Source organism: Prionailurus bengalensis, chromosome A2 (assembly GCF_016509475.1).
Source record: "Prionailurus bengalensis isolate Pbe53 chromosome A2, Fcat_Pben_1.1_paternal_pri, whole genome shotgun sequence".
Taxonomy (NCBI): Eukaryota; Metazoa; Chordata; class Mammalia; order Carnivora; family Felidae; genus Prionailurus; species Prionailurus bengalensis.
In genome coordinates this window covers 33,962,052-33,984,425 of record NC_057348.1, presented here as the reverse complement: position 1 = coordinate 33,984,425, position 22,374 = coordinate 33,962,052, and the positions used below count along the sequence as shown (strand labels likewise).

Sequence of the window (22,374 nt, the reverse complement as noted above, 5' to 3'; positions counted from 1 at the left end):
GAGCTCTCACTGCCTGTGTTGTGCACGCGTGTGCACACACACACACACACACACACACACACACCCTCATTAGATCCAGGCTCTGACTCTGCTCTCTTCAGCTCTGGAGAAGGTCTCTTGATGCTCAGGAGGTTGTGTGGGGGACAGAGTCATGAGACACTGCAGAAGTATTTGGGGAAAACCAAGGGCTTTCTGGTTAGCTCTGTGTTCTCCCCTCCCCTTCCCCCAGTGTTACTAATGGATCCAGCCCACCCAGATTCCTGAAATCTTTCGGGCAACTGAGGTTTTGTCACACTGGCGTCGGAAGCCGAATGTGTGGGCTTCCCTGGTGCGTCAGCCCCCTCCTCACCCGAGGGCACTGCCTTCTCTCCATCAGTAGGGACCCCGTTCGTGGCTTCAGTGGGAAGCGTCCTTGCCACTTGGCGCCCAGTGGATCGGTTTTTCCCGGGGTGAGGCGTCCGGTACGGATTTCTGTTGCTGAGCTGACAGACACCTCACCTCAGACGCTCACATCCTGAGTCACACCCACCTCCTCACTACAGAGCCATGGAGAGTTGGGGAGGAAGTGGAGCATTTGCTCACGTGGGGGCGCGGTGAGGCCAGCATCTGGGGAGCCCCGTGCGCTCCTTCCTCCACCAGCTGTGGCCCGGTCAGCGTCCAGGCCTGCGTGGCGGGCAGGAGTGTCCGTGAGACACGTCGCAGCCCCGCTGGGCCATCCTCGCCGCGGTTCTCCCGGCTGGGCTTCTGGGCCTGCGTGGGAACGGTGGGAGGCGTCGGCAGGGTGCGTGCCGCGAGCCCTCTGAACCCGCGGTCTTCATCTCCTCAGGGACCTCAACAGGAACCGGATCCGGCTCATCGAGGGCCTGACGTTCCAGGGGCTCGAGAGTTTGGAGGTGCTGAAGCTGCAGCGAAACAACATCAGCAAGCTCACGGACGGGGCCTTCTGGGGCCTGTCCAGGATACACGTGCTGTAAGCGCGAGGCCGGGTTCCGGGCGCCACGGGCCTGTGTGTGTTCCTTCGGCCCCCTGCCCGGAGGGGTCACGTCGGACTTCAGCCGGCCCCGGGCCCCCGCCGTGTGGCCTCTGGCCGGGCACGGCTCCCTGTCTTCGGGGACTCTGCCCCAGCTGAGCGTCGTCTTCTCCCAGGGTTTGGTCAGGGAAGCAGCTTGGTGAAGGTGGGAGAGGGAGCCGTTTTGCTGGGCTCCGCCCCCCCCCACCCCGCATCCTCCGTGAGCAGCGGGGTGCAGAGTGGGCCCCCACCCCACACCTTCCCCTCTCCCCCATGCTGCAGGAAGTTCCCTGTCTCCCTGTTGGGGATTTGACCATCTGTCTTGATGTGCAGGTGGGCCTAAAATGTATAGTTCATCCTGGGAGATTTATTTATGTTTCGTGAGCTAATCAAGTCGCTCGGCGCAGATGTTCCGCTTTTATCCAGGGAGCGCGCTCTCCAGACAGATGCGCGGCCCCAGAGCTCGCTTGTGCGCCGAGTCACGTAAAACCACGGCAGGAAGACATATGGAGAAGGGCAGGAAAGGCGGCTCTGATCTTCCATTTTTAAACATTTAAATTAGTTTATTTTCAACGGGAAGTAACATACACTCGTAACTGAGGAAAATGAGGGTAAAAAAGCAGCCGGGGGTCCCCTTCCCCTGTCCTCTTCCCCCCAGTTCTGCTCCCAAGGGGCGGTCACTTACAGTCCTTTCCCAGTTGGTTTTTCTTTTCTCTTTTTTTTATTATTTTATGTTTAATCTCTGCAGACAACATGGGGCTTGAACTTAGAACTGTGAGATTAAGAGTGGCACGCTCCACCGACTGAGCCAGCCAGGGGCACCCCTCCTTGTTGGTCTTTCTGTGTGGAGTTTTGTTCGTGGTTATTTCCACGTTCCGGGACGTATCCCACTGTGTCTACGTCTGTCAACGGGAGATTTCTTGGGTTGTGGTCAGCGATGTAATTTGCTCAGGACCCCACCCCCTGCCCCCTCCTTTCCAGTCTTACCAGTTACATCACTGTGTTCACATCCTTTGTTATCTTTGCAGCTGAGACAGAGAACAAAAACCCAACATCCGGTTTCATCGGCTCTGCACCCTGCTCGTTTATCCGAAGCGTCTCTGATGAGCGCCTCTTCCCGCCCATCCCCAGACCCACACACTTTGTGGGGTGGGGGCATTCGCCTTAGCGGTGCCGTCTTGCTGGTCCCCTTCTTCCCGGTCCTTTGATTGGCCTCAGCTCTGTATCTGTTCAGAAACACTTGCCCTTGACGTGATTACAACTGTCGTTTTGAACTTGGAATCCCAGGTGCTTATGTGCTGGGTATGCCGACGTTCAAAGAGAAGTCTCAGAAGAAAATGGAGTTAGCACATCCCATTTGGTTTTTAGTCTGAGCAGATTCATCCCGTGCGGGGGGATGAGTTGCCCGAGAGGTTATTTATAAACGTGCTCACCTTTTGGGCAGTGGTGGAAAGTGAGATAGACAGGGCGGAACCCCGTTGCCCAAAGACCTTGTGATACTGAACGTGGGGCAACATTGGAATTAGTATGTTTTATGCAAGAGGCCAGTCCAGGACGGCCGTCCTGGGCTAGGGTGTGCAGGGTCGAGAAGCAGGGTAAGAACGTCCTCCCCTGACCGACCCGGTGGGGCCTAAGTGCTGGGCACTGTGCTGAAATTGTGATGTGCGTTCTCCTCTGCGCTTCTCGTATCAGCCCTGTGAAGTTGCCACCTCGGGTCTCTTCGTATTATATAGATGTTCCCGCCTCATTCAGCCAGCAAAGTGGCAAAACTAGGATATCGATCCAAGTAGCCTGACCCCAGAGCGAAGGTGTCTCTGGGCACCAGACCTGGGTTCGAATTCTGGCCCCTCGCTGCCCACTGAGCTGGGGACTGAATCTTGGAAGTCATACCTCGCTCCTGCCTGCCTCAGTGTCACGTTACCTGTCAGATGGGGATAAGAGGTCCCTCCCCCCCACCATTCCGTCTTCTTCTCTTCCTTTAATGGGCTCGGCTGCTGCCGGGCGCTGTGCGCCCGCGTGCGCACCTGGGTCCCTTGGAGTCGGCTAACAGGGTCCCCTTGCCCTCTGAACCCCGAGTCCACCTGGACGCTGGCGGCCCCCCATCGGGTTTGCCCGTCGTCTCCCGCGCCCGTGTCTGAGGCCGAGGGGCCGCCCTCACCCCCGTGCCCTGTCATTGCAGGCACCTGGAGTCCAACAGCCTGGTGGAGGTGAACAGCGGCTCGCTCTACGGCCTGTCGGCCCTGCAGCAGCTCCACCTGAGCGGCAACTCCATCGCCCGAATCAACCGTGACGGCTGGAGCTTCTGCCAGAGGCTGCAGGAGTTGTAAGTGTCCCACCTCGGCCCTGTGCATGGCGACTCTGGGAGCCCGAGCCTGTGGGCGACCCTCCGGAGCGGGCGGCCCCGGGCCCGAGGCACGGCGGCCTCCAGGGGCCCGGCCGGCGCGGGCGCTCGGAGCCCGGGCCTTGTGCCGCGTCACTGGGTCATTGACTGCAACAGTGGCACCGCCGGCCCCCCACTGGACGTGCCGGTGTCCCCCTGTTTCTCAACAGGTGCAGAAGACAGGTGGTCTTAGAGGGAAAAAGTCGATCCTCACCATGTGGGCTCCTTCCCTTTAACACGCTCCAGGTTTCTCAGTTCCAATTTACTCCACTGTGGTTGTGGGCTTTTTTTTTAAGAGGATCTGGATGGATTTTCTTTTTTTCTAGGCTTGACTGTAGGCAACAGCCACCCACGGAAATGACCGGCTGTTAAAAGTGCCAAGCTTGTGTCTTGTGTCTGTCTTGACTTCACCCAGCCAGCAAGGGGGTGCTTTAAGCTCAGTGTTGAGTCTTTTGCAGGTGGTGTTTTTGTCTGTCTTTCCCTCTTCTCCCCCTTCCTCCTCCCCACACCCGCTGCACACTGACCTGGAGTTTGTATGTCACTGAACCCGTGATTACCTCAGGCAAAAACCCATAGTCCTGTCTCTTTCCTTGAACGTACTCCCCTTGGATTTTGTGAGTGTGTGCGTTAGCGTTAACCCTTGAGATTTAGCTTCCAGACCTTCTGGGCAGTGCGGCTTGCTCTTCTCAAGTGGTATTGAATGAATGGCTTCTGACCGTCTCCTGCCTCAGGCCATGCGCCCGCCCTCCCGCCGCCCCCCTATCTCCCCCACCCCCACCAACTCCCAGGACTGATCTCCGCTGGTTGCTGCCCGGGCCTGAGCCAGGCCAGTGGCTAAGTGAGGAGGCTGTGTGCACCCCAGGTTTTGAGGCAGCCTGTGAGGGAGTGTTCCCAGTGCCCCTCTCTGGCAGGTGGCCCATGTGGAGCTGTCTTTCCCCTTCACAAGGGGCAGAGAGGTCATGGAAATGCCTTGACCAGCCTGTCAGTTTTCCCGACGTCTGGTAATCTCGGAGCCAGATTTAGGATTGCTTTCCAGCGTTTCTGGCCCTTCCTTTAAGCTAAATGCTTTAATTGCAGGTGAGGATGTAATTTTGATCACTTGCCAGGTCTTTGTGACTGGTAGACACCAGGACTGACTTCTCCAGGAGGGAAAGAATGTTACTTCCTGCTGCCTTTAAAAACTCATAAATCTTCTCCGAGTTTATTTGGCTTCTTCCTGTCCCAACCCAAACTTCCCATTTTTCAACGGTGGAGGACTACTAAGTAACAACCCAGGGCCGTGTGGTGTCAAGGTGCCATGATGGCGTGCTGGGAGGAAGGTCTGATTCTGATGCTCGGGGAAGATGTGTGATTGGGGGTGTGTGTGATTGGGGGGGTGTGTTCCCTGTCCTGCTTACAGGATGTCACGCTTATAGGCTGTCCTGGATGGGGGCAAGGTGACCGGAGACTGCCGCCCAGGTCGGATGCACTGTTGTGGGAGGAAGGCTCCACGCAGCGGCTGGTGGCGCCCTCTGCTGGCCGATGTCGGGACTCTCACTGGGCTCCCTTGCTCACCGTCAGAACCTCCTGGGCTCCCCGTCCAGGGTCTCGGGCCACTGTCGTGAGTGGTCTTTGATGGCCTGAGTCAGGACCCCCGCACGGACCCCAGCGTGAGAGATTGGAACCCTAGGGTTCTGGTGTTGTATGACCTTGCGTCGTCCTCACAGCCTGATCTGCTGTCCGGTCTCCGTGGCTGGCACGAGTATTCCAGGAGCCTCACTGTGTGGGTGTGGGGCCGTGCTGGGTTTCTGGCTGCACGACCACTCTGGCCCTTGGGCCTCGCATGAGCCTGTGCCGCGTTGGTGACGTTCGCTTCCCCCTCCCTTCCCCAGGGTTTTGTCCTTCAATAATCTCACCCGGCTGGACGAGGAGAGCCTGGCAGACCTGAGTAGCTTGAGCATCCTGCGCCTCAGCCACAACTCCATCAGCCACATCGCAGAAGGCGCCTTCAAGGGACTCAAAAACCTGCGTGTCTTGTACGTCGTTCATCGTGGGGTCGACAGAACGAAGGGGTTCCCTGCTGGGAAGGCGGGGTAGAGCAAACATGCCACCTTGCCGAGTTCCCTTCTCGTTGCTGTGCAGTCAGATTTGTGCAGAGGGTCAAGCAAAGAACTAGTGAGGCAGAGAAACGTCTCTCGGTCCCCCCGAGGGTGGTGCCGATAGAGGCGACGACTCAAAACCCTGCCGTTACCAAGCGGTAATTCTGCCATGCCCTCGCTGGGATGCCGGGGTCCCCTTGTTGGGAGCAGCCGTGTGGTCCGTCTCTCTAGTCTCGAATCTTCCCCATGTGCTTTCACAACCCGTGTCCAGGAGGCCCAATTTCAAGAGAGGTATCGAGGGCCTCCTCTGTCTTCCCTTGAACTTCAGTAGGGCCATTGAAAAAGTAGAGGCACTCATGTCATTTTCTTTCAAATTCCTTATTAGGTGGGGTTGCCAGAAGTTGCTTCAGGATGTTTTCCTGGGAGTTAAGATTTGTCTTTTGTTGGCTCTGGAGAACTTCCAGGCCCCCAGAGAGGGGTGTATGGCTTTCCACGGACAGTCGTAGTAGATCTGAAGCTGCCTTCCCAGCGTGCCCCACTGCCCGGAGGGCCTGTTGCAGTGTGACAGGAGGCCCTGTGCACTTGCACCTGGCCGGGAGGGCAGAGCGGGCTTCAGTGCTGGGCCGTTATTGGGGAGTGTGAAACAGCCCGGATGCCAGGCTATTGAAGCCGAGGTCAGCCAGCCTTCGCGCTTGCACGGCCTGAATAACAAGGCCGGAGACATTCAGATTGAGCCAGAAAGAAGAGAAAAGCTTTGGCAGCCAGGGTGAGGAACTGGGAGACAGGCACACAGAGCGGCGGCCCTGGGTCCCGGCTTTCAGTGTGAAGATAATAAGGAGAGACCCGCTGAAAGGAGAGGTCCCTTCCAGCAGCAGAATCTCGGGGCTCCGAGCCTTCTGCTGTAAGATCAAGGTCAGAAGGAGCACCGTGCCTCTCAGCCGGGGGCCCCCGTCCCTCCTGGCAGTGCTCATTCCTTGTGAAGGCTCCCACGGGGCCAAGAGCAGTGTCCCTTTCTCTTCCTGGCCTGCCTCAGCCAGGGTTTGGCGGAGGAAGGGGTAGGAGCCAAGAACCGTGGCGGGGGAAGTTGGAGGGGCTGCTGGTGGGGGCAGAGAGGGGGGCTTGGTCGCCAGGTGGGAGCATCGCCTGGCGCTGTCCTCTGCCCTGGAAGCCGGGGGGAGGGAGCTGAGTCATCCGCCTTGTGATCTGCATTGTTGGAGGAGACTGGGCTGAAAAGTTGGCCTCATCCGCCAACCCTGGCAAGTGGGTCACAAGTCTGACTCAGCGCCCAGATGTCGTCCCTGGCTCCGAGTCCGCGCCTGTGCAGGCCCTGTGAGGAGGGGCGACTCGGGCCTCTGAACCCACTTGCCAGCATGGAGTGGCCCCAGGGAGGACCCCGTGTGGGGGCCTCTTCTTCGCTCTTTCCTCCATGTGCCTTCGGCAGTTTCTCAGTCAAGCCTAGGAAAGGGACTCTGGCTGGTGTGAGAGCAGACAGGAGCCTCAAAAAACCTCTCGGGCTCATTCCCAGTGCCAGTGGTCAGATGCCTGCTCTTGGGGGGTTTCCCATGTGCTGTCCGCACCCTGTCCTTACCCCAGGGCCCTGCCCTACCCAACTGGGGAGCAGCCCACGGAGCTGGGGTGGCTGTGAGTTTGAGGCGTGCCTTGGCTTTGCGGGAAGGCTGAGAAGGCCAGGCTGCACCGCAAGGCGTGCAGAACGGGGTTCCTGTGGCACAGTGGCCACACTGGTGTTGGCCGTACGTTACAGCTGGGCATCGGGTGACAGAGCGGGTGTCTGTCTGTTTTCCCGCTTCGTGTTAAAGAGGGTCGAGAACTCAGGCTGGATGGTGAGCCTTCTCTCCGTCTCCTCCTTAGGGATCTGGACCATAACGAGATTTCGGGCACAATAGAGGACACGAGTGGCGCCTTTACCGGGCTTGACAGTCTCAGCAAGCTGTGAGTATCTTGGCGTTGGCCTTTCTGTGGAGGGGGTGCACAGTGCTTCTCAGGCTCCCCCGTGCCGCCTCTTTCGTGGGCTCAGCTGGAGAAGGGCTGGCTCCCATTTATCTTCCTTTGTTTGGGAAGCAAAGTCTGAATAAGAGAGCCAAGACGTCCCAGCTTCTCTGTGGCCAGTGGTCTCATCACTGCCCTGGGCGTTGGTTCCTTTGGTGCCGAAGATCCGGTGTTCAGAGGCCTGTTGGATTTTCTGTCCCGCTGAATCTGTGACTAACCGGGAAACGGCTGAGTTTTTTGTCCTGCTTTGCACAAAGGAGTCTCGCCCTGATACTCGATTCCTAGAAATTGTGTGAGATGTCTAAAGCCAAGTGCCATCGACGGTTTTGAGTCTTTGGTCAGTACTTCTGTGGTCAGTCATAACGTCACACAGAAACAGTCATTACGACAGGTAATGTAATGACTCGTTTTTATTCCCGGTTTCTGATGTTTTTGTTTTTTTTAAGCCTCCTGGAGTTGTCAGTTACTGTGCAAGGCATGTGTGTACATGTGTTGTATCTAACAACCAACAACCTCGTGAGTTAGGCTCTGTTTTCCAACCTTTTTTGTCGTTGAGGAAACGCGGGTGCAGGGCCTTTGCCCAAGACCACATGCTCTGGAGGGTCGGGACCGGCCGGTCTGGCTCTGGAGCCCACACTGTTCCCCCTGAGTGGGCCACCGCAGGAGCCTCTGGGACAGGGCAGGGGAGTCCGAGGAAGGGTCCGGGGCAGACAGAAAGAGGCAGTCACCGCTCCACCTCCCCGGGCCTGCTCGGGTGACCGCGAGCTGAGCACAGTATGAGTGTCAAGCATATACTCTGAAAGCAGCCGCGGGGTGGAAGGTTCCGGAACAGCCTGTCGGGGGTGCGGTGGATGTCTTTCTGTAGAGGTGGTTTTGAAAAGTGTGGTTTTTCACACCATTTATACTCAGAGTTCTGAGTAAGATTAGCTCTCTTGGCTGTCTCAGGATTCTCGCTCTTCTCCAGCGTGTCTCTGTCTTCCTTTCTCTTCCCTAAAAAAACACCCTCTCCTCCCCGCCTCCTAGTCAGTTTGCCCGGCAAGCGCTGGGACAGGACAGCGGCTGTGCCCCTGGGGCGGAGGCCTTGCTCTCCGGGGCCTGCCTGGCCAGGTGTGTGTGTGCACAGGGGGCGGGGGCAGGGTGGGGGCGGGGGTGGACGTGTCTCCAGAGGCTCTGCCCTGCAGGGGCAGGGGTGCCTGTGCCGGGACTCCTGGTTCTGCAGAGTCCAGCCTGATGCTGCCGCCTGTTCCCCTGTGTTCTCTCGTCCTTTTACCCGCTGGACCAGGGTCAGCAGCTCTGCCTGAGATCCTAAGTCCGAGGGCCTCCCTTGCTCTGTGCTGTTTGACACAGGCTCCCGGAAGGCAGCGCGGGTTCCGCACCAACCCGGTCCTGAGACTCCAGGGACCTTGTTGAAATACGATACCTCCAGCCTCCTCCCCCCCAGCCTCACTGATCAAAATTGTGGGGCTGGCAGGTTTCAAAATAAAGGGAGGACACCACAGTTGGGGGAATGGGGATAGTAGTTGCTTAATCTGATTAAATATATATAGTTGTTTAGGCGGAACGGTACTGTGGTTACGTCGCAAGAGAAAAAAAAGAATCCTCTTCCCGGATGGAAAAACAAATGCTGTGATGCCCGTGACTTGGGTTCCCGTTCAGCCTGTGGGGCTGGGGAAGGGGCAGTGGACCGAGGTGAAGTAGTACCAGCACCCCTGGGTGACGAAGCAGGCACCCGTGGGGGTCGCGATGCTCCCCCACCTGCCTGTGGTGTGCGGTGTCCTCCCCGGGAAAGGGGAGGAAAGGAAAGCCCACGCTTCACCGTGATCGTGGCGCGTAGCTTGGGTAAAAACCACTCTCCCGGGTGTATGGAAGGTGTTGAGTAAACGGTTAACGGCAGAGCGAAGGAAGGGACCGGTGCTGCTTGGCTCTCCTCCCCGCCCACCTCCTCCACGCGCTGCCCTGACGCTCTCTTGCGTGGCCGTGGCTGGGAAATGTGGCCCTCACACCTCCCCGCCTTACTGAGCGGCCCGGTGGCAAGCGTGTCGGGATCCATTAGAAAAGGGCAGCGTGTGAGCACAGGGAAGGGCTGCCTCTCGAGAGCGGTCACGTCACGTGGACTCATTCACACGGTGGGGCTGCGGTCGGTGCTGGGTCCCTTGGACCTGGTGGGGCCCGCCTTTGAAGCCCTTGGGGTCAGGTCTTCAGGGACCTGAGAATGGGAAGGGAGAAAGTCTTGCCTTCACCCATTCGAGGACCCGGGGTCCTTCCTGTCATGGAAGAGGCCAGACCTAAATTAAAATCTTTGCCGAGAAGGGAACACGGGAGCAGCAGAACCTTAAAAGGCTTCCCTGGGCAGCTGTGGTGGGTGCTGTCCTGCCCGTAATGTTTCCGCCTGCTGAACACAGCCATGTGGACAGCTCTTCAAACCGGAGCTTCCTGGCAGGGCAGGTGTTACCTGCTTACCTGTGGTCAGTATGCTCACCTCCCACTGGGGCCCCCGTCGTCATGTTGGTGGAAGACCTCCTGGGAAGTGTGCACAGCGTCCTAGTATGTGAGCAGGGAGGGAGGCTTTCTGGAACACAGATTAGCAGAGAGAGGAGCACTTAACCACGTGTGTACGAGGGGTGGTGTGAGTGCCTGCCCCGTGGTTCCAGCTCTTTCCATGGCTTTCTTCGGGGCGGGGCCGTGACATGCGCGAAGGGAAGCGTTAGAGGAAACCTGGAATTGGACCACGAGGCCAAGCCTCTCCCGTGAGGCGGGCCTGGGTGGGTGCTGCCCCCCAGCCTGGGCAAGACCGCCCTCCCCCGTGTGTTGACAGAGCGATGGCAGGGCCCACGGAGTGCTGTTCAGTGTCTCAGGTGGAGGAGAGGTGGGGAGGTGAACGTGAGCTGGACCAGGCCTCCCCTGGCGTCTGCCGGGCGGTGTTAGCAAGAGCTGAAAGGCCTTGGGGAGCACTAGAGATGCACGAAGGAGTGGACGGCTGACTTCCAGGGTCGCTGTCCGCACCGAGGCAGGGGTGTGAGGCATATCGGCCCTGCGGTCCCTTCTCTGGGAGCCCCTGATCTGGGACAGTGGAGTCTCAGCTGCCCGCTGTCGTGTGGACAGAATGAGCACCACCCGGCCCGCGGCCCCGGCCATCCGTTCTGCGCACGGCTGCCTTTATTGAAACTGTCCCCGTCTGCCAGCTTGAGCCCCAGCCCCCAGATGTCCGCCTAGAGAAAGTAAGGGGCTATTTTAATCCCGCAGCAGGATGATTAGCCCCTACGTAATTGAGAATTTGTTTTATTGCTATTGTTACCATTAGAAATAACAGTCTGCCCTCATTGTAAAAGAGGTCAGTGTGACTAATACGTAATGCATGAAATAAAGCACAGCTTTTTCCTGGATCTGGTTTACGGGAGATTTCACTAAACAGTTAATACATTTTACTAGGGCCTGGAGCACAGTGACCTGGCCTGGGGGATCTGAGTAAGTGAGAAGTTGGCAGGCTCTTGCAGATACTTGGGTTTGGTGCCGTGTGCTGGTGTTTGCTGGGCTAGTTGTGTGGTTAGGGGAAGAGAGTTAGTGTGGCCGCCGGACTTCTGCGTGTTTGGGCTGTGTGTTTGAGAATCAAAGCTTCAGATGGAGAGAGAGTGGAAATACGCAGATTGCCTCCGAGAGAAGGAGCAGTCAGAGGGGTCTCGGAACGCTCCATCCTCCCCGAGGCAGGAGGAGCTGGCTTTGTCCGAAGGCTGCAGGCTCCGAGAGGAGGGGTCTGTTCCTGATCAAGTGGGGGTACCCGGAAGCTCCTGTGGTTGCCCTGCAGGTTCCCCTCAGGCTTTCGGTGCCCTGGAGGGCAGTGGGGCAGGGCGGGGAGCACCTCCTGTGGTTTGTGGCACTGGCCCGGTCTGTCTGCATGTGACCCCATCTTCCCGAAGGCGGCATCCTAGGGTTTGTGTAGGTGGTGCCGGGAGCCCTATGCAGGGGGGGTGACGCTCGGGGCCCATGTGGCAGGTGCCACCTGGGCCGCCCTGCCATCTTTGGTTTTCTTCGAGGCTCCTGTTGCTTTCCTGGCCCTTTTCAGGGAGGGGCTGGTACTTGATGTTTTCCCTCGGGGGACCCCCATCTTAACACGGGTTTCGGTGGGATCCCAGACGAGACCGCTGCTCTCTGGAGGCTGTCTGCAGTGCCCCCTTACGAAGCCCCATCCCAGAGCCGGTGAGATGTGGCAGGAGTTGGCTCCCAGCATTCCCCGTTCCTGACTAGCCCTTTAGGTAGTCTGGCTGGACGTCACGTTGAAGAGCCCACATGTCTGTCAGCATGACTCTCAGGGGCTCACGGCTGCCCGCACCTACAGGAGGTAGAGGGAGTGCCCCAGTCGGCTGTCAGAGGAGGGAAAACTGGAACACGGATGCTTTTCGTTCCCAGTGTCCAGGCATTCTGGGTGCCCCCCCCCCAACCCCTCATCCCCCAAACAGACTGGAGAGTCCGTTGGCTTATGTAGCCTATTGGAGGAAGCCTTCATTTCTTCCATGGGCACTGCAGGGGACGAGAATTTGGTTTCTAAGAAAACTCTTAGGAGTTTCCGTTGAAGTTGTGATTGCAAGTGCCGGGAAGTAGGAGCCCTTTCTCATGGGTAGGCAGTCCACGGGTCTGGGTATTAGATAACCTCGGAGGTTGACCTTTTAGGAAGCATCTGCGATTTAAAGAACCTTGGGCCCATGGGCATCATTTAAGATCTGGGCTCTTGCTAAGAGGCCACGGCGCCAGGGCATGCCCTGCACACCCCGAGTGGCCTTGCCAGAGGCGGGGGCGCAGCTCCCTGTGGCCACGTCCTGGCTGCTTGGGTATGTCTCAGTGCAAATCGCTGGGGAGCCATCTTGATGGAGGCCGGTTTTCCTGCCCTTTTCTTGCCTGCTCGGGGAACCTTCACCCCCACTTTTCAGAAGAGGGTGGCGGATTTTAGTTCCAGTTTTCATTACGTTCCATGACTCTGCTTCCTCTCATGGGAACAGTGATGAGTCCCCTCCTTCTCACGAGGCCCTTGGGTCCTTGGGCACAGCCCGGGCTGGACAAGGGGATTTCCACAAACATCGCAAGGAGCCTTTTCAGGCGAGATGGTGCATCCTGTCATAACATTAAATTCTAATAAAGATCAAAGCATTTCATTTCAGAAGGGCAAGGCCTGCATACTTCGGACCCGTAGTCTCCACATAGGTCAGATTTCCACCTGCCCCTCACTGGACAGACTTATCAGATGGCACTGGCCTAACTGTGTGTTCTCTTTCTCCCGTTCCTCCCTTGTCTCTTCCCCTCCGGTTCTGCGTTTTGTTTTTTCCCTGTCTCTGGATGATGTTTGGAAATGGCAGAACTCTGTTTGGAAACAAGATCAAGTCCGTGGCTAAGAGAGCCTTCTCGGGGCTGGAGGGCCTGGAGCACCTGTGAGTATCTCACCAGACCTTCCCTGACCCACAGGCCTGCCAAATGCGGCTGCCGGGGAAGTCTGCTAGCAATTTAATCACATCTTTGTAAACTGAGAAACAGCCTATTTGGAAACGCCAGCTGCTTCCTTCTCGTTATAAGTCAGCTTCAACTTTGGCCTTTATTTTGCCTATGCCAGGAACAGTTAGAGAACACATGGCCGGCCGGTGAGTTCCTAACGAATGCGGCTGCCGACTGGATACCCTCCCCCGTCCTCCAACCCTGTCTCCCCCTGGCGCTGGCTCCTCCACAGGCCCCGGCCTCCCCTTCACCTCTGTGAGAGCGCGTGTTCCTGGTGCAGGCTCCCGGCCCCACTGAAGCAGCTTCACGGGGCCGAGCACACGCTGGGCTCAGCCGGGAGGTGTTCTGGCCTGGTTGTCCCTGAGAGCCCGGGAGGACGAGGGTGATGCCCGCCCGGACACATTTGTGTGGTCACCATAGAGGGCAGATGCCTCTAGTGCTTGATTCTTAGTCTCTTTGGCCTTGGAATCAAGGTGAACCTGAATTCTGTTGGTAAAGCTTTGCTTGTTGACTTGCTGAGCCGGCCTCACCGTTGGCTTTGATGCTGCCCTTCAGGCTGGCTTGGTTCCAAGGTTGTCCCGTGTGCTTGTGCCAGTGTCTGGGAGGTGACAGCCACTTAAGTGGACTTGGGACACGGGGTCTGGGTGGTACGGCCAGCACACTGGGGAAACCGGGACTCTCCCGGAAGCCACCTGAGCCTCTTGGCTCAAACAGGTGGCTGACCTGAAGGGTGCCCAGAGTGTGTGTCCGTACGTGAAGAGTGTGCTTTTGCAGGAACCTCGGAGAGAATGCAGTCAGATCTGTCCAGTCTGATGCCTTTGTGAAGATGAAGAATCTCAAAGAGCTGTAAGTACCCGGGGTTCCAGGGTCCTGGTTAATATGACTAGAGAATTTGGAGTCAGAAACGCCTTGATTCCATGATGTGTCAATATATGTAACAGATGGGGCTGTTAGCATTTGTGTGTAAGCTGTCTTTTAGAAAAGCAATGCCCCCTGGGGGATTATTCTGGATCAGGGTCAGCACACCTTTTCTTCTTTTTTTTTTTTTTTTTTTTACGTTTATTTATTTTTGAGACAGAGAGCATGAACGGGGGAGGGTTAGAGAGACAGAGACACAGAATCTGAAACGGGCTCCCTCAGAGCCCGACGTAGGGCTCGAACTCACAGACTGCGAGATCATGACCTGAGCAGAAGTCGGCCACTCAACCGACTGAGCCACCCAGGCGCCCCTCAGCACACCTTTTCTTAAAGGGTCACATGGAATTTTCAACTCTGTGGGCCATAGGGTTTGTGTCATTAGCAAGTAGACTCCCTTGTTGTAGCAGAAAGGGGCCATAAATAATACACAAATAGGCGGGCACGGCTGTGTGCCAGTCAGTTATTTATAAAAAAAACAGGCTGGCAGGGCAGGCTGTAGCTTACTGACTGCTGCTCTAGGGGACATGAACTTTCTTCTAGAAAATGGGCGATCATTCCTGAAATGATGTCAGGGCAAGTTTTCATCATTTAGGTCTGCCTAAAATGGAGGACCTATACTGAGAGTGGCTTCTTTGCCGCGTTTGGTGGCCTGTGAGTGAGGCAGAGATATCTGGGGGGTGGTCACAGGCGACTGTGGACTAGTGATGTGGCGCCCAGCCCACATCTGTTCCGAGGCCCCCACAGCGGTTCACAGGTGGTGGTGCCACCACCATAGATGTTCACCATGGGCCCCCGGGTCACGGGGTTGGAAGAGCTCGCCTGTGCCCTAGTCTCTGGCAGAGGAGCTCGTCAGGGTGTGCAGGTAGCAACACCCAAGCTTCCTTTCTTCTTCCTGTGCATTAATCTGATTCTGCTGCCGCAAAGTCTAGCCGTAATACTAGTCCCTGAAAGATGTGGCTTTTGGTTCTCAGAAGTGCTGATGGAGGGCAGACGACAGAGGACGGCCATCTGTGCATCCTGAACTCATCCTCATTCCTGAGGCCACTCTTGGTGGCCTTCGGGAGAAATGGGGGAGTAGGGAGGCGCAGTCCCCATACTTTAAAAGCAAAGCAGGCCCCCGGTGATATTCCTCTGGGTGAGGAGAGAGGAGGTCTTTTAGGCACCTGCCTCATGGCATTTACTTAGCTGGGAGATTCAGGCCCGTTGAGTAGAACTGCCTTCTCCATAGGGTCACGGTCTTAGAATGGTTAAGTGTTCACTGTGCATTTCTTTCAACTTCTCTGTGTTTGCAACTTTTCAAATATAATGTTGGAAGTAATCTCATTAGATGGGAAGAGGGTATAAGAGAAAGAGGGAAGGAAAGGGAGAGAAGACTGCTTCTCCTTAACAATTGAGGTTTTCTGAGATACTTTCCTAGTTGGGAAGGACTGGACCCTTCTAGGCAACTGGGACCCTCCACCACACCCCACCCCCAAAATCTGCTTCGGCGTGGTTCTGGAGGCTCATCCTTGGCCCCTGCCTGGGTTTCCCGTCGCTCGCTGCACGTACCCAGCCGTGGCTGGCCCTGGGCCCAGTCCTCTGCTGGGAGAAACGGTTAATTCCACTTGGTCATTTTCTTCCTCCATCTGATCAAGGCAGGTTGTACCGTGCACTTAGTCATGCTCTGGGTAAATTTCCACAAGCGATGATTAGAAACACACTTTGAGTTGGAATCATGAAAATGCACCGTAAGCCAGCAGAGTGATGGGACGGCCGGAGGCGGGAGTCGTGGAGAGCCGCACCCCTGAGCAGCTGACCAGCAGGAAGAGTAGCGGAAATCTGCAAAGCCCCGGGGTTGCTGGCAATTCCTGGTCCAGCCTTTCAACCTCACCTTTGTCCTTAAAGCCATGTGTGCATGTGGAGGGAGGTCAGGGGGTCAGTGTCCTCAATGTCTGTCTTGTTCGTCCTGACTCGCTCTTCAGGAAAGCTATCTCTACACCCTTAGTACCTCTTTCTGAGGTCTGGTCTCTGTGTGAGGTGGGCCTCGTTGTGGGAGAGGTAGGACATCTTCAAGCCAGCCAGGCCTACAACTCGTGGTGTAAGGAGTAACCCTTCCCACACACATCTGTGACCAAGGATCACTGTCAACTTGGCCTTCCTTAGTTTGCTCCTGTGACCGTTCTCCACACAAGTGCCTGAAGCCTCACAGCGATAGCCCAGCGTCTTCCTCTAGACTCTACTCAGGCTTTCCTGCTGCCGACCCAGAAAGGGGCAGTCGCGCCCAACACTGGCTTGATGGGGAGCTCGTGACAGCGCTTCTGACAGAATTCCTGACCCTCTGTCACTGAAGCTCAGTGTGTGGTACCTGGCGGCAGCTGGTCCACCCGCCACCACAGCTGGCCCGGAGTAGCCCCCCAGGTACTGGGCCGGAACCAGTCACTTCTCAGGCTCAGCTGGGGGAGCCCTCATGCTACCTGGGTAACTCCACAGTACGACAGCCCTCCGGGAGATAGCTCTAAGCACACAGCTACCTGCCTGTCAAATAAAAATACAAAAATTAAAAAATTAAGAGTAGAAGCCAAATGCTGACCTTTAAAGGTCTGATGTGGGCAGACATCCCAGTTAGCATGGCTTTGAGATCAATTATTTCAGTCTTTGAAAAAGCACTTTCCAAAAGTAATTTTAATAAGATGGCTAATCTGGTAACCATGAGGAACAGGAAGGAAGAGCAGATTTCTGAGGGAAATGGTGGGTGGTGGAGGCTATTGCTAGGATCCTGGCCCATGCGATGCTTGTGGAATTTTTTTTTTAACATTTTTTTTGAGAGAGAGAGAGAGAGAGACAGAGTGTGAGTGGGGGAGGGGCAGAGAGAGAGAGGGAGACACAGAATCAGAAGCAGGCACCAGGCTCTGAGCTGTCAGCACAGAGCCCGACGCGGGGCTCGAACTCACGGACCGTGAGATCATGACCTGAGCCGAAGTCAAACACTTAACCAGCTGAGCCACCCGGGTGCCCCTTGTGGAATATCTAAGTACACTTCAGCACCCCTTCTGTCACCGTGTACTTTGTACCTTGTACCAGAGGCGATTCATGACAGGGGAGCCCGCGTGCCTTCACCCTTGCCATGCGCTGATCTCTGTTAGCTCACAGCCTTGAGGTCTCTTCCAGGAACAGGGCAGCTAGACTCTTCGGTTGACTTATCTTCGAGTGACTCCTCAGGAAGGAATGTCCGCTGAGATGGTGATTCCGATTTCTGTTTAAAAAGCTGATCCTCAGTTGCTGAGAAATGAAAAAGAAAATATTCTCTGTTTTGGTTGGAGCCTCACAAAACCAGTGTTGCATTCTCATGCTCCCTGGGCAGTGGCAATTAACTAACAAGCACTATTTAGGGAGCGGAGCCGAATTCTGCCGGCCTCCTGAGCGGTGCTGTAGAGATCCACAAACAAGAGGGGGCCGCATTGGCAGGGCTTACGTCTGGACGTAAGAAAACATGGAGGTTGGCCAAATGAAAACTAACAGCAATATAGAAAAACAGCCCTCCTCAGGACCTGAGAGTCGAGAGCTAAGTTGCAGATGAATCTGGAAGCTCCACGTAGCTTATCAGGAGGGTGGGAAAAAGCAGAGAGGGCACAGTGCTCCTCAGCTCTGTCGGGTGGACAGAGTCTGGAGGAGGTCAGATGGTGCCCCCAGGGTCACACAGGAGCAGTGAGTGCCCGTCTTGGGACGTGTGTGAACTGCGGGCTGTTGGTATGCCGCGGCGTTGTTGAGGTTGGCGGTGTCCACATCACCCAGGAGCTTGTCAGAAGTGCCGCATCTTGGGTTCCACCCCGAGCCTTCTGAGCCAGAGCATCGTTTTATCAAAATCTCCAGGTAGATTATATGTGCTGCTCTGGGTCACTGAAGAGGAACGGAGAAAAATCTCTTCCCTTCCCAGATAGCTGGTGTTGAGGACAGAAGCCGATCAGCGGTGACTGGGGGAGGAGTCTGTGTGCCGAGGGAATATCCCTTTCTGGAGGTCACACCTCACATGTCCCTTTTGTTTCCCTTTCAGCCACATCAGCAGTGATAGCTTCCTGTGCGACTGCCAGCTGAAGTGGCTGCCCCCGTGGTTACTGGGCCGGATGCTGCAGCCCTTTGTGACAGCCACCTGTGCCCACCCGGAATCCCTGAAGGGCCAGAGCATTTTCTCTGTGCCGCCGGAGAGTTTCGTGTGTGGTAAGGCCGTCCCTGTGATTTTCTTTCCTGAAGGGCAGGGAGGCCAGGAGGAAGTCCTCATTATGGGAGTGATTTCTGTGATCAGAGTCAACCCCAATCCGTGGTTCCCAATCAGCTGCTGGATGCAAGTTCTTTCCCGCTGAAACCACACGTAGTACTTACTGTGGAGTTGCCTCATTATGTGGTTCCTGGAGTGCATGCATTTAATGAGAAGGGAGCAGGACTTGGTTCGGTTACAAATCAGGAGAACCGGTTACTGGACGAAAGTTGTGTCATCTCAGGATGGCGCTGGTGCCTGGGTCTAGCTGTGAATTTACTCCGTGTCTGAGGCTGGGGTTTTAATGTGTGTTTTTTTCCAGCCCCAAGAATGGAAGGTTAAATACAGGAAGAACAAGTCTCAGGGGAACAGTTAGTGTCGTAAAAGTAATTCCTTGTTGTTGACTTGCACTCTCGCTGTTTCTCCAAACCACTGAAATCTGCACTTGTAGCTATGAGCTCTCTTCTCCTTCTGACTGTTGGAGCATGGGTCTTGCCATCTTTTGGACCGGGGGTGGTAGCGATCCGGGTTTGGTTGCAAACGGTACAGAAGATGCTGAACGACTGGAGGCTGTGCACACGCTGCGTGCCGTATGCCACACTCACGTGGAAATGCGCAGCCTCGTGGTCAGTAAGACGTGGTCAGAGAATGAGACGAATCTTGGAGGGTTTCCGGTCTCTGCTCTAAGCAGGAGTGAGGGTGGGCTTCCTGGGCGTGACCGAACTCCTGTGAGTGCCTCCTGCCTTCTGTCTTCCCCGGTCTGCCCCTGTGCCCTGGGTGTGACTAATGATCCTAACCAGGAGCACCCGGAGCAGTGCGGGCAACCCTGTGATCCACTTCTCCAGCCTCCTCCTTGGGCACGGCAAGAGCCAGTGTGCCTGCTGACCTCAGGATACAAGTGCCCCCTTCCATCATCTACCCACCACCACCTCTGCCAGCAGGCTCGCCCTCCTTTGTGCTGATCCAGTCCAGCGAGAAGCCTTAAAAGCATCCGGTGTTTTCTTAGTGGTCAGTCTTCTGGGAATGTCCGTGCACAATGTCGGGCTGTGCACGCCTCGTGTTCCAAGTAGCACACGATGACTGTGCCGTCCATTGTTCACCACGTACCTGGGCCCTGACCATTAATTTGTTAACTAGCTGCCCTGAAGTGGGGCTTCCTGCGCCTTCCTCCCTTTTCCTGTCACAGGGCGTAATCTTGCCCTTTGGATGAGCCAGGGTCAGACTTGTGACCTGCTGTGCCCAGCCTCCGGCCGGTGGCCCTGGCACGTCCCGCGGCAGTTCACACTCGTTAGCCCACCTCCACATGGCAGCGCAGGATGCCGAACCCGTCGTCAAGAATGGGCATCAGGAAAACATTTGGCAGGAGATCAAAGTTTTAAGCTGTGTGGGAGTCTCCACCTCCTTCTTTATAAAAGGAAAATAGAACCGCTTCACACCCATCAGCATCACTAGAATCAAAAAGTCAGGCAACAACAAGTGTCGGTGAGGAGGGTGGAGTCTGAACCCTCCTACAGTGCTGGTGGGAGTGCACTGTGGTGCAGCCCCTTTGGAAAAGTTGGGAAATTTCTCAGACAATTAAACACAGTTAAGCCGTGACCCACTCCCAGCTATATGCTGGGGAGAAACAAAAATAGATGTACATAAAACCTGGCCACAAATGCTCGTGGCAGCATTACTCGTAACAGCCAAAGAGTGGAAATAACCCGAATGCTCACCACTCCAGGAGTGGATAAATAAAACGTGGTAGAGCCAGGCGCTGGGATATCATCAGGCCATAAACACAATTGTTCACACAACAGATGAACCTTGAAACACTTGAAGTGAAAGAAGCTTGTCACACAGGACCATACACTGTATGATTCCATCCACATGACATGTCCAGAATAAGATCCCATCTAAGGGCCACTCCAGGGGTGGTAGGAGGGTGAGCGATTACTGGTGGCTTAGAGTGGAGGGAGAAAGGATGATAGCTGAAAGGTAGGGAGTTTCTTTTTAGGGAGATTAAATTACTTTCAGGGACCGTGATGATGGTTGTATCATTTACTCACTGTAACATTCACCTGTTTCAGGTGTACCAGTCAGTAGTGTTTAGAGTATTGGGAAGCCGTGTGACCCTCACTACCACCTAATTTTAGAACATTTTCATCATCCGTAAAACAAACTCCATGTTCACAGCAGTCACTGCACTGTCCCCTGTCCCTGAGGACCTTCATATAAATGGAATCCTATAATAATGGTCTTTTGTGACTAGGTTTTTTTTAACCTAGCAGAATGTGTTACTATGTATTCATTATTTTTTTTAATGCAATATGACATTGTATGGATATACATGTATTTAGCTGTTCATTAGGTGATGGACATTTCGGTTGTCTGGATTTCTTGGTAATTCTAAATAATTCTGTGAACGTTCACATATAAGTTTTTGTGAATTCTCTTGTGTGGTTCTTAGGAATGTCATTGTGGGTCATACAGGAATTGTTCAACTTTTTGAACGCTTGCCAGACTGTCTTCATCAGTAGCCGCACCACTGCCTATTCCCAGTAACAGTGAATGAGTGCATCCTGCATCTGTATTGAAATCATTTATTAATTCTAGTAGTTTTTCACTGAATTGCTTAGGATTTTTATATTTGATCGTTACGTTATTTGCAAAAAGACACTTCTACTTCGTCCTTTCCAGTCTCGATAGCTTCTTTTTCTTTTTTTCTTGCCTAATTGCCCTGGGTAGAGCCTCCAGTGTTGGCTAGAAGTGGTGAGGGCAGATTTCCTTGTCTTTCCTGATTTGGGCAAAAGCATTCAGTCCTTCACTGTTGGATACGGTATTAGTTGTAAGTTTTCCGTAGATGACCTTTACCTGGTTGAGGAATTCTCCTTCTATTTCTAACTTGTTGTGTATTTCTTTCATGATAGGGTGTTGAATTTTGTCAAATGCTTTTTTCTGCATCTGTTGAAGGATAATGTGCCCCGCCCCCAACCTTTATTGATATGGTACATTGATTTTTGGGTGTTAAACCAACCTTGCATTCCTGGGATAAATCCAACTTGGTCGTGGTGTATAATCCTTTTTATATGTTGTGGGATTTGCTTTGCCGGTATATCAGTAGAAGATTTTTGCATCTGTACTCAGGTGTATAGTTGGGTTTCTGTCTGATTTTGTTGTCTGGGAATATTTGACTCCTACAGTGGAGTGAGATGTTCACTCATCTGTTTTTTGCAAGAATTTCTGAAGGATTAGTGATAATTATTCTTTAAATTTGGGGAAATTTTATCAGTGTAGCCATTTGGGTCTGGCTTTTTGTTGGTGAGAAGTTCTTAGATTATTAAAAAAAATTTTTTTTAATGTTTATTTTTGAGAGAGAGAAAGAGAGACAGAGTGCAAACAGGGGAGGGCAGAGAGAGAGAGAGGGAGACACAGAATCCGAAGCAGGCTTCAGGCTCTGAGCTGTCAGCATAGAGCCCGATGCAGGACTTGAAATCACAAACCATGAGATCATGACCTGAGCCGAAGTCAGATGCTTAACCAACTGAGCCAGCCAGGCACACCAAAATTATCCTATTTCTTTACTTGTTAACATCTATTCAGATTTTGTTTCTTCTTGAGTCAGTGTTGGTAATTTTTCTTTTTTAGAATTTGTGCATCTATCAGCTTATCTGATTTGTTGCCATACAAATTATTCATAGTATTCCCGTTTGCTGCTCTGAGGTTAGTTGGTAAGTTTTGTTCCTAATTTTAGTATTTGGTGTCTTCTCCCCACCTCCCCACTCTGCTAGTCTACAGATTTTTCAATTTCATTAGTATTTTCAAAGAACTAACTTTTCATTGATTTTTTCCCCCCTTTTTTTTCTCTTATTTCTGCTCTATAATTATTTCTTCTGCTTGGTTTGGGGATAGCTTATTTTTCCGATTTCTTAATGAGGAAGGTGAGGTTATTAATTTGAGGTCTTCCTTAATGTAGACAGCTCTCCATCTCTCCTATAAGCACTGTTTTAGCTGCAACATTTAAGTTCTTGTATCTGTGTTTTCATTTTCACTCATTTCAAAGTATTTTCTAATTTCCTTTATGAGTTCTTCTTTGACTTACAGAAGTTCAGTTTGATTTCCACAAATTAGACTCCCAGTGTTGCTTTTGATAGTGATTTCTGGCTTCATTCCATTGTCATTGAAGACACTGGGTAGGATTTCTCTTTTTTCACGTACTGAAATTTGTTTTTCAGCATAACATATGGTCTCTGTTCAAGGGTATTCCATGTGTGCTTGAAATTAATGTTTATTC

The 22,374-nt window shown here is 54.1% G+C and overlaps 1 protein-coding gene across 1 annotated transcript in view; it reads left to right on the top strand.

Annotated features, from left to right (window-relative positions):
* The window catches only part of LRIG1 (leucine rich repeats and immunoglobulin like domains 1), a 115,456-nt gene that overhangs the window by 83,002 nt on the left and 10,080 nt on the right, over positions 1-22,374 (top strand). The window contains exons 6-12 of the mRNA XM_043587892.1: positions 827-970; positions 3,189-3,332; positions 5,261-5,404; positions 7,337-7,417; positions 12,820-12,891; positions 13,727-13,798; positions 17,901-18,064. Of these exons, the coding sequence (XP_043443827.1) occupies positions 827-970; positions 3,189-3,332; positions 5,261-5,404; positions 7,337-7,417; positions 12,820-12,891; positions 13,727-13,798; positions 17,901-18,064 (821 nt within the window). The remainder of the gene's footprint in view (positions 1-826; positions 971-3,188; positions 3,333-5,260; positions 5,405-7,336; positions 7,418-12,819; positions 12,892-13,726; positions 13,799-17,900; positions 18,065-22,374) is intronic.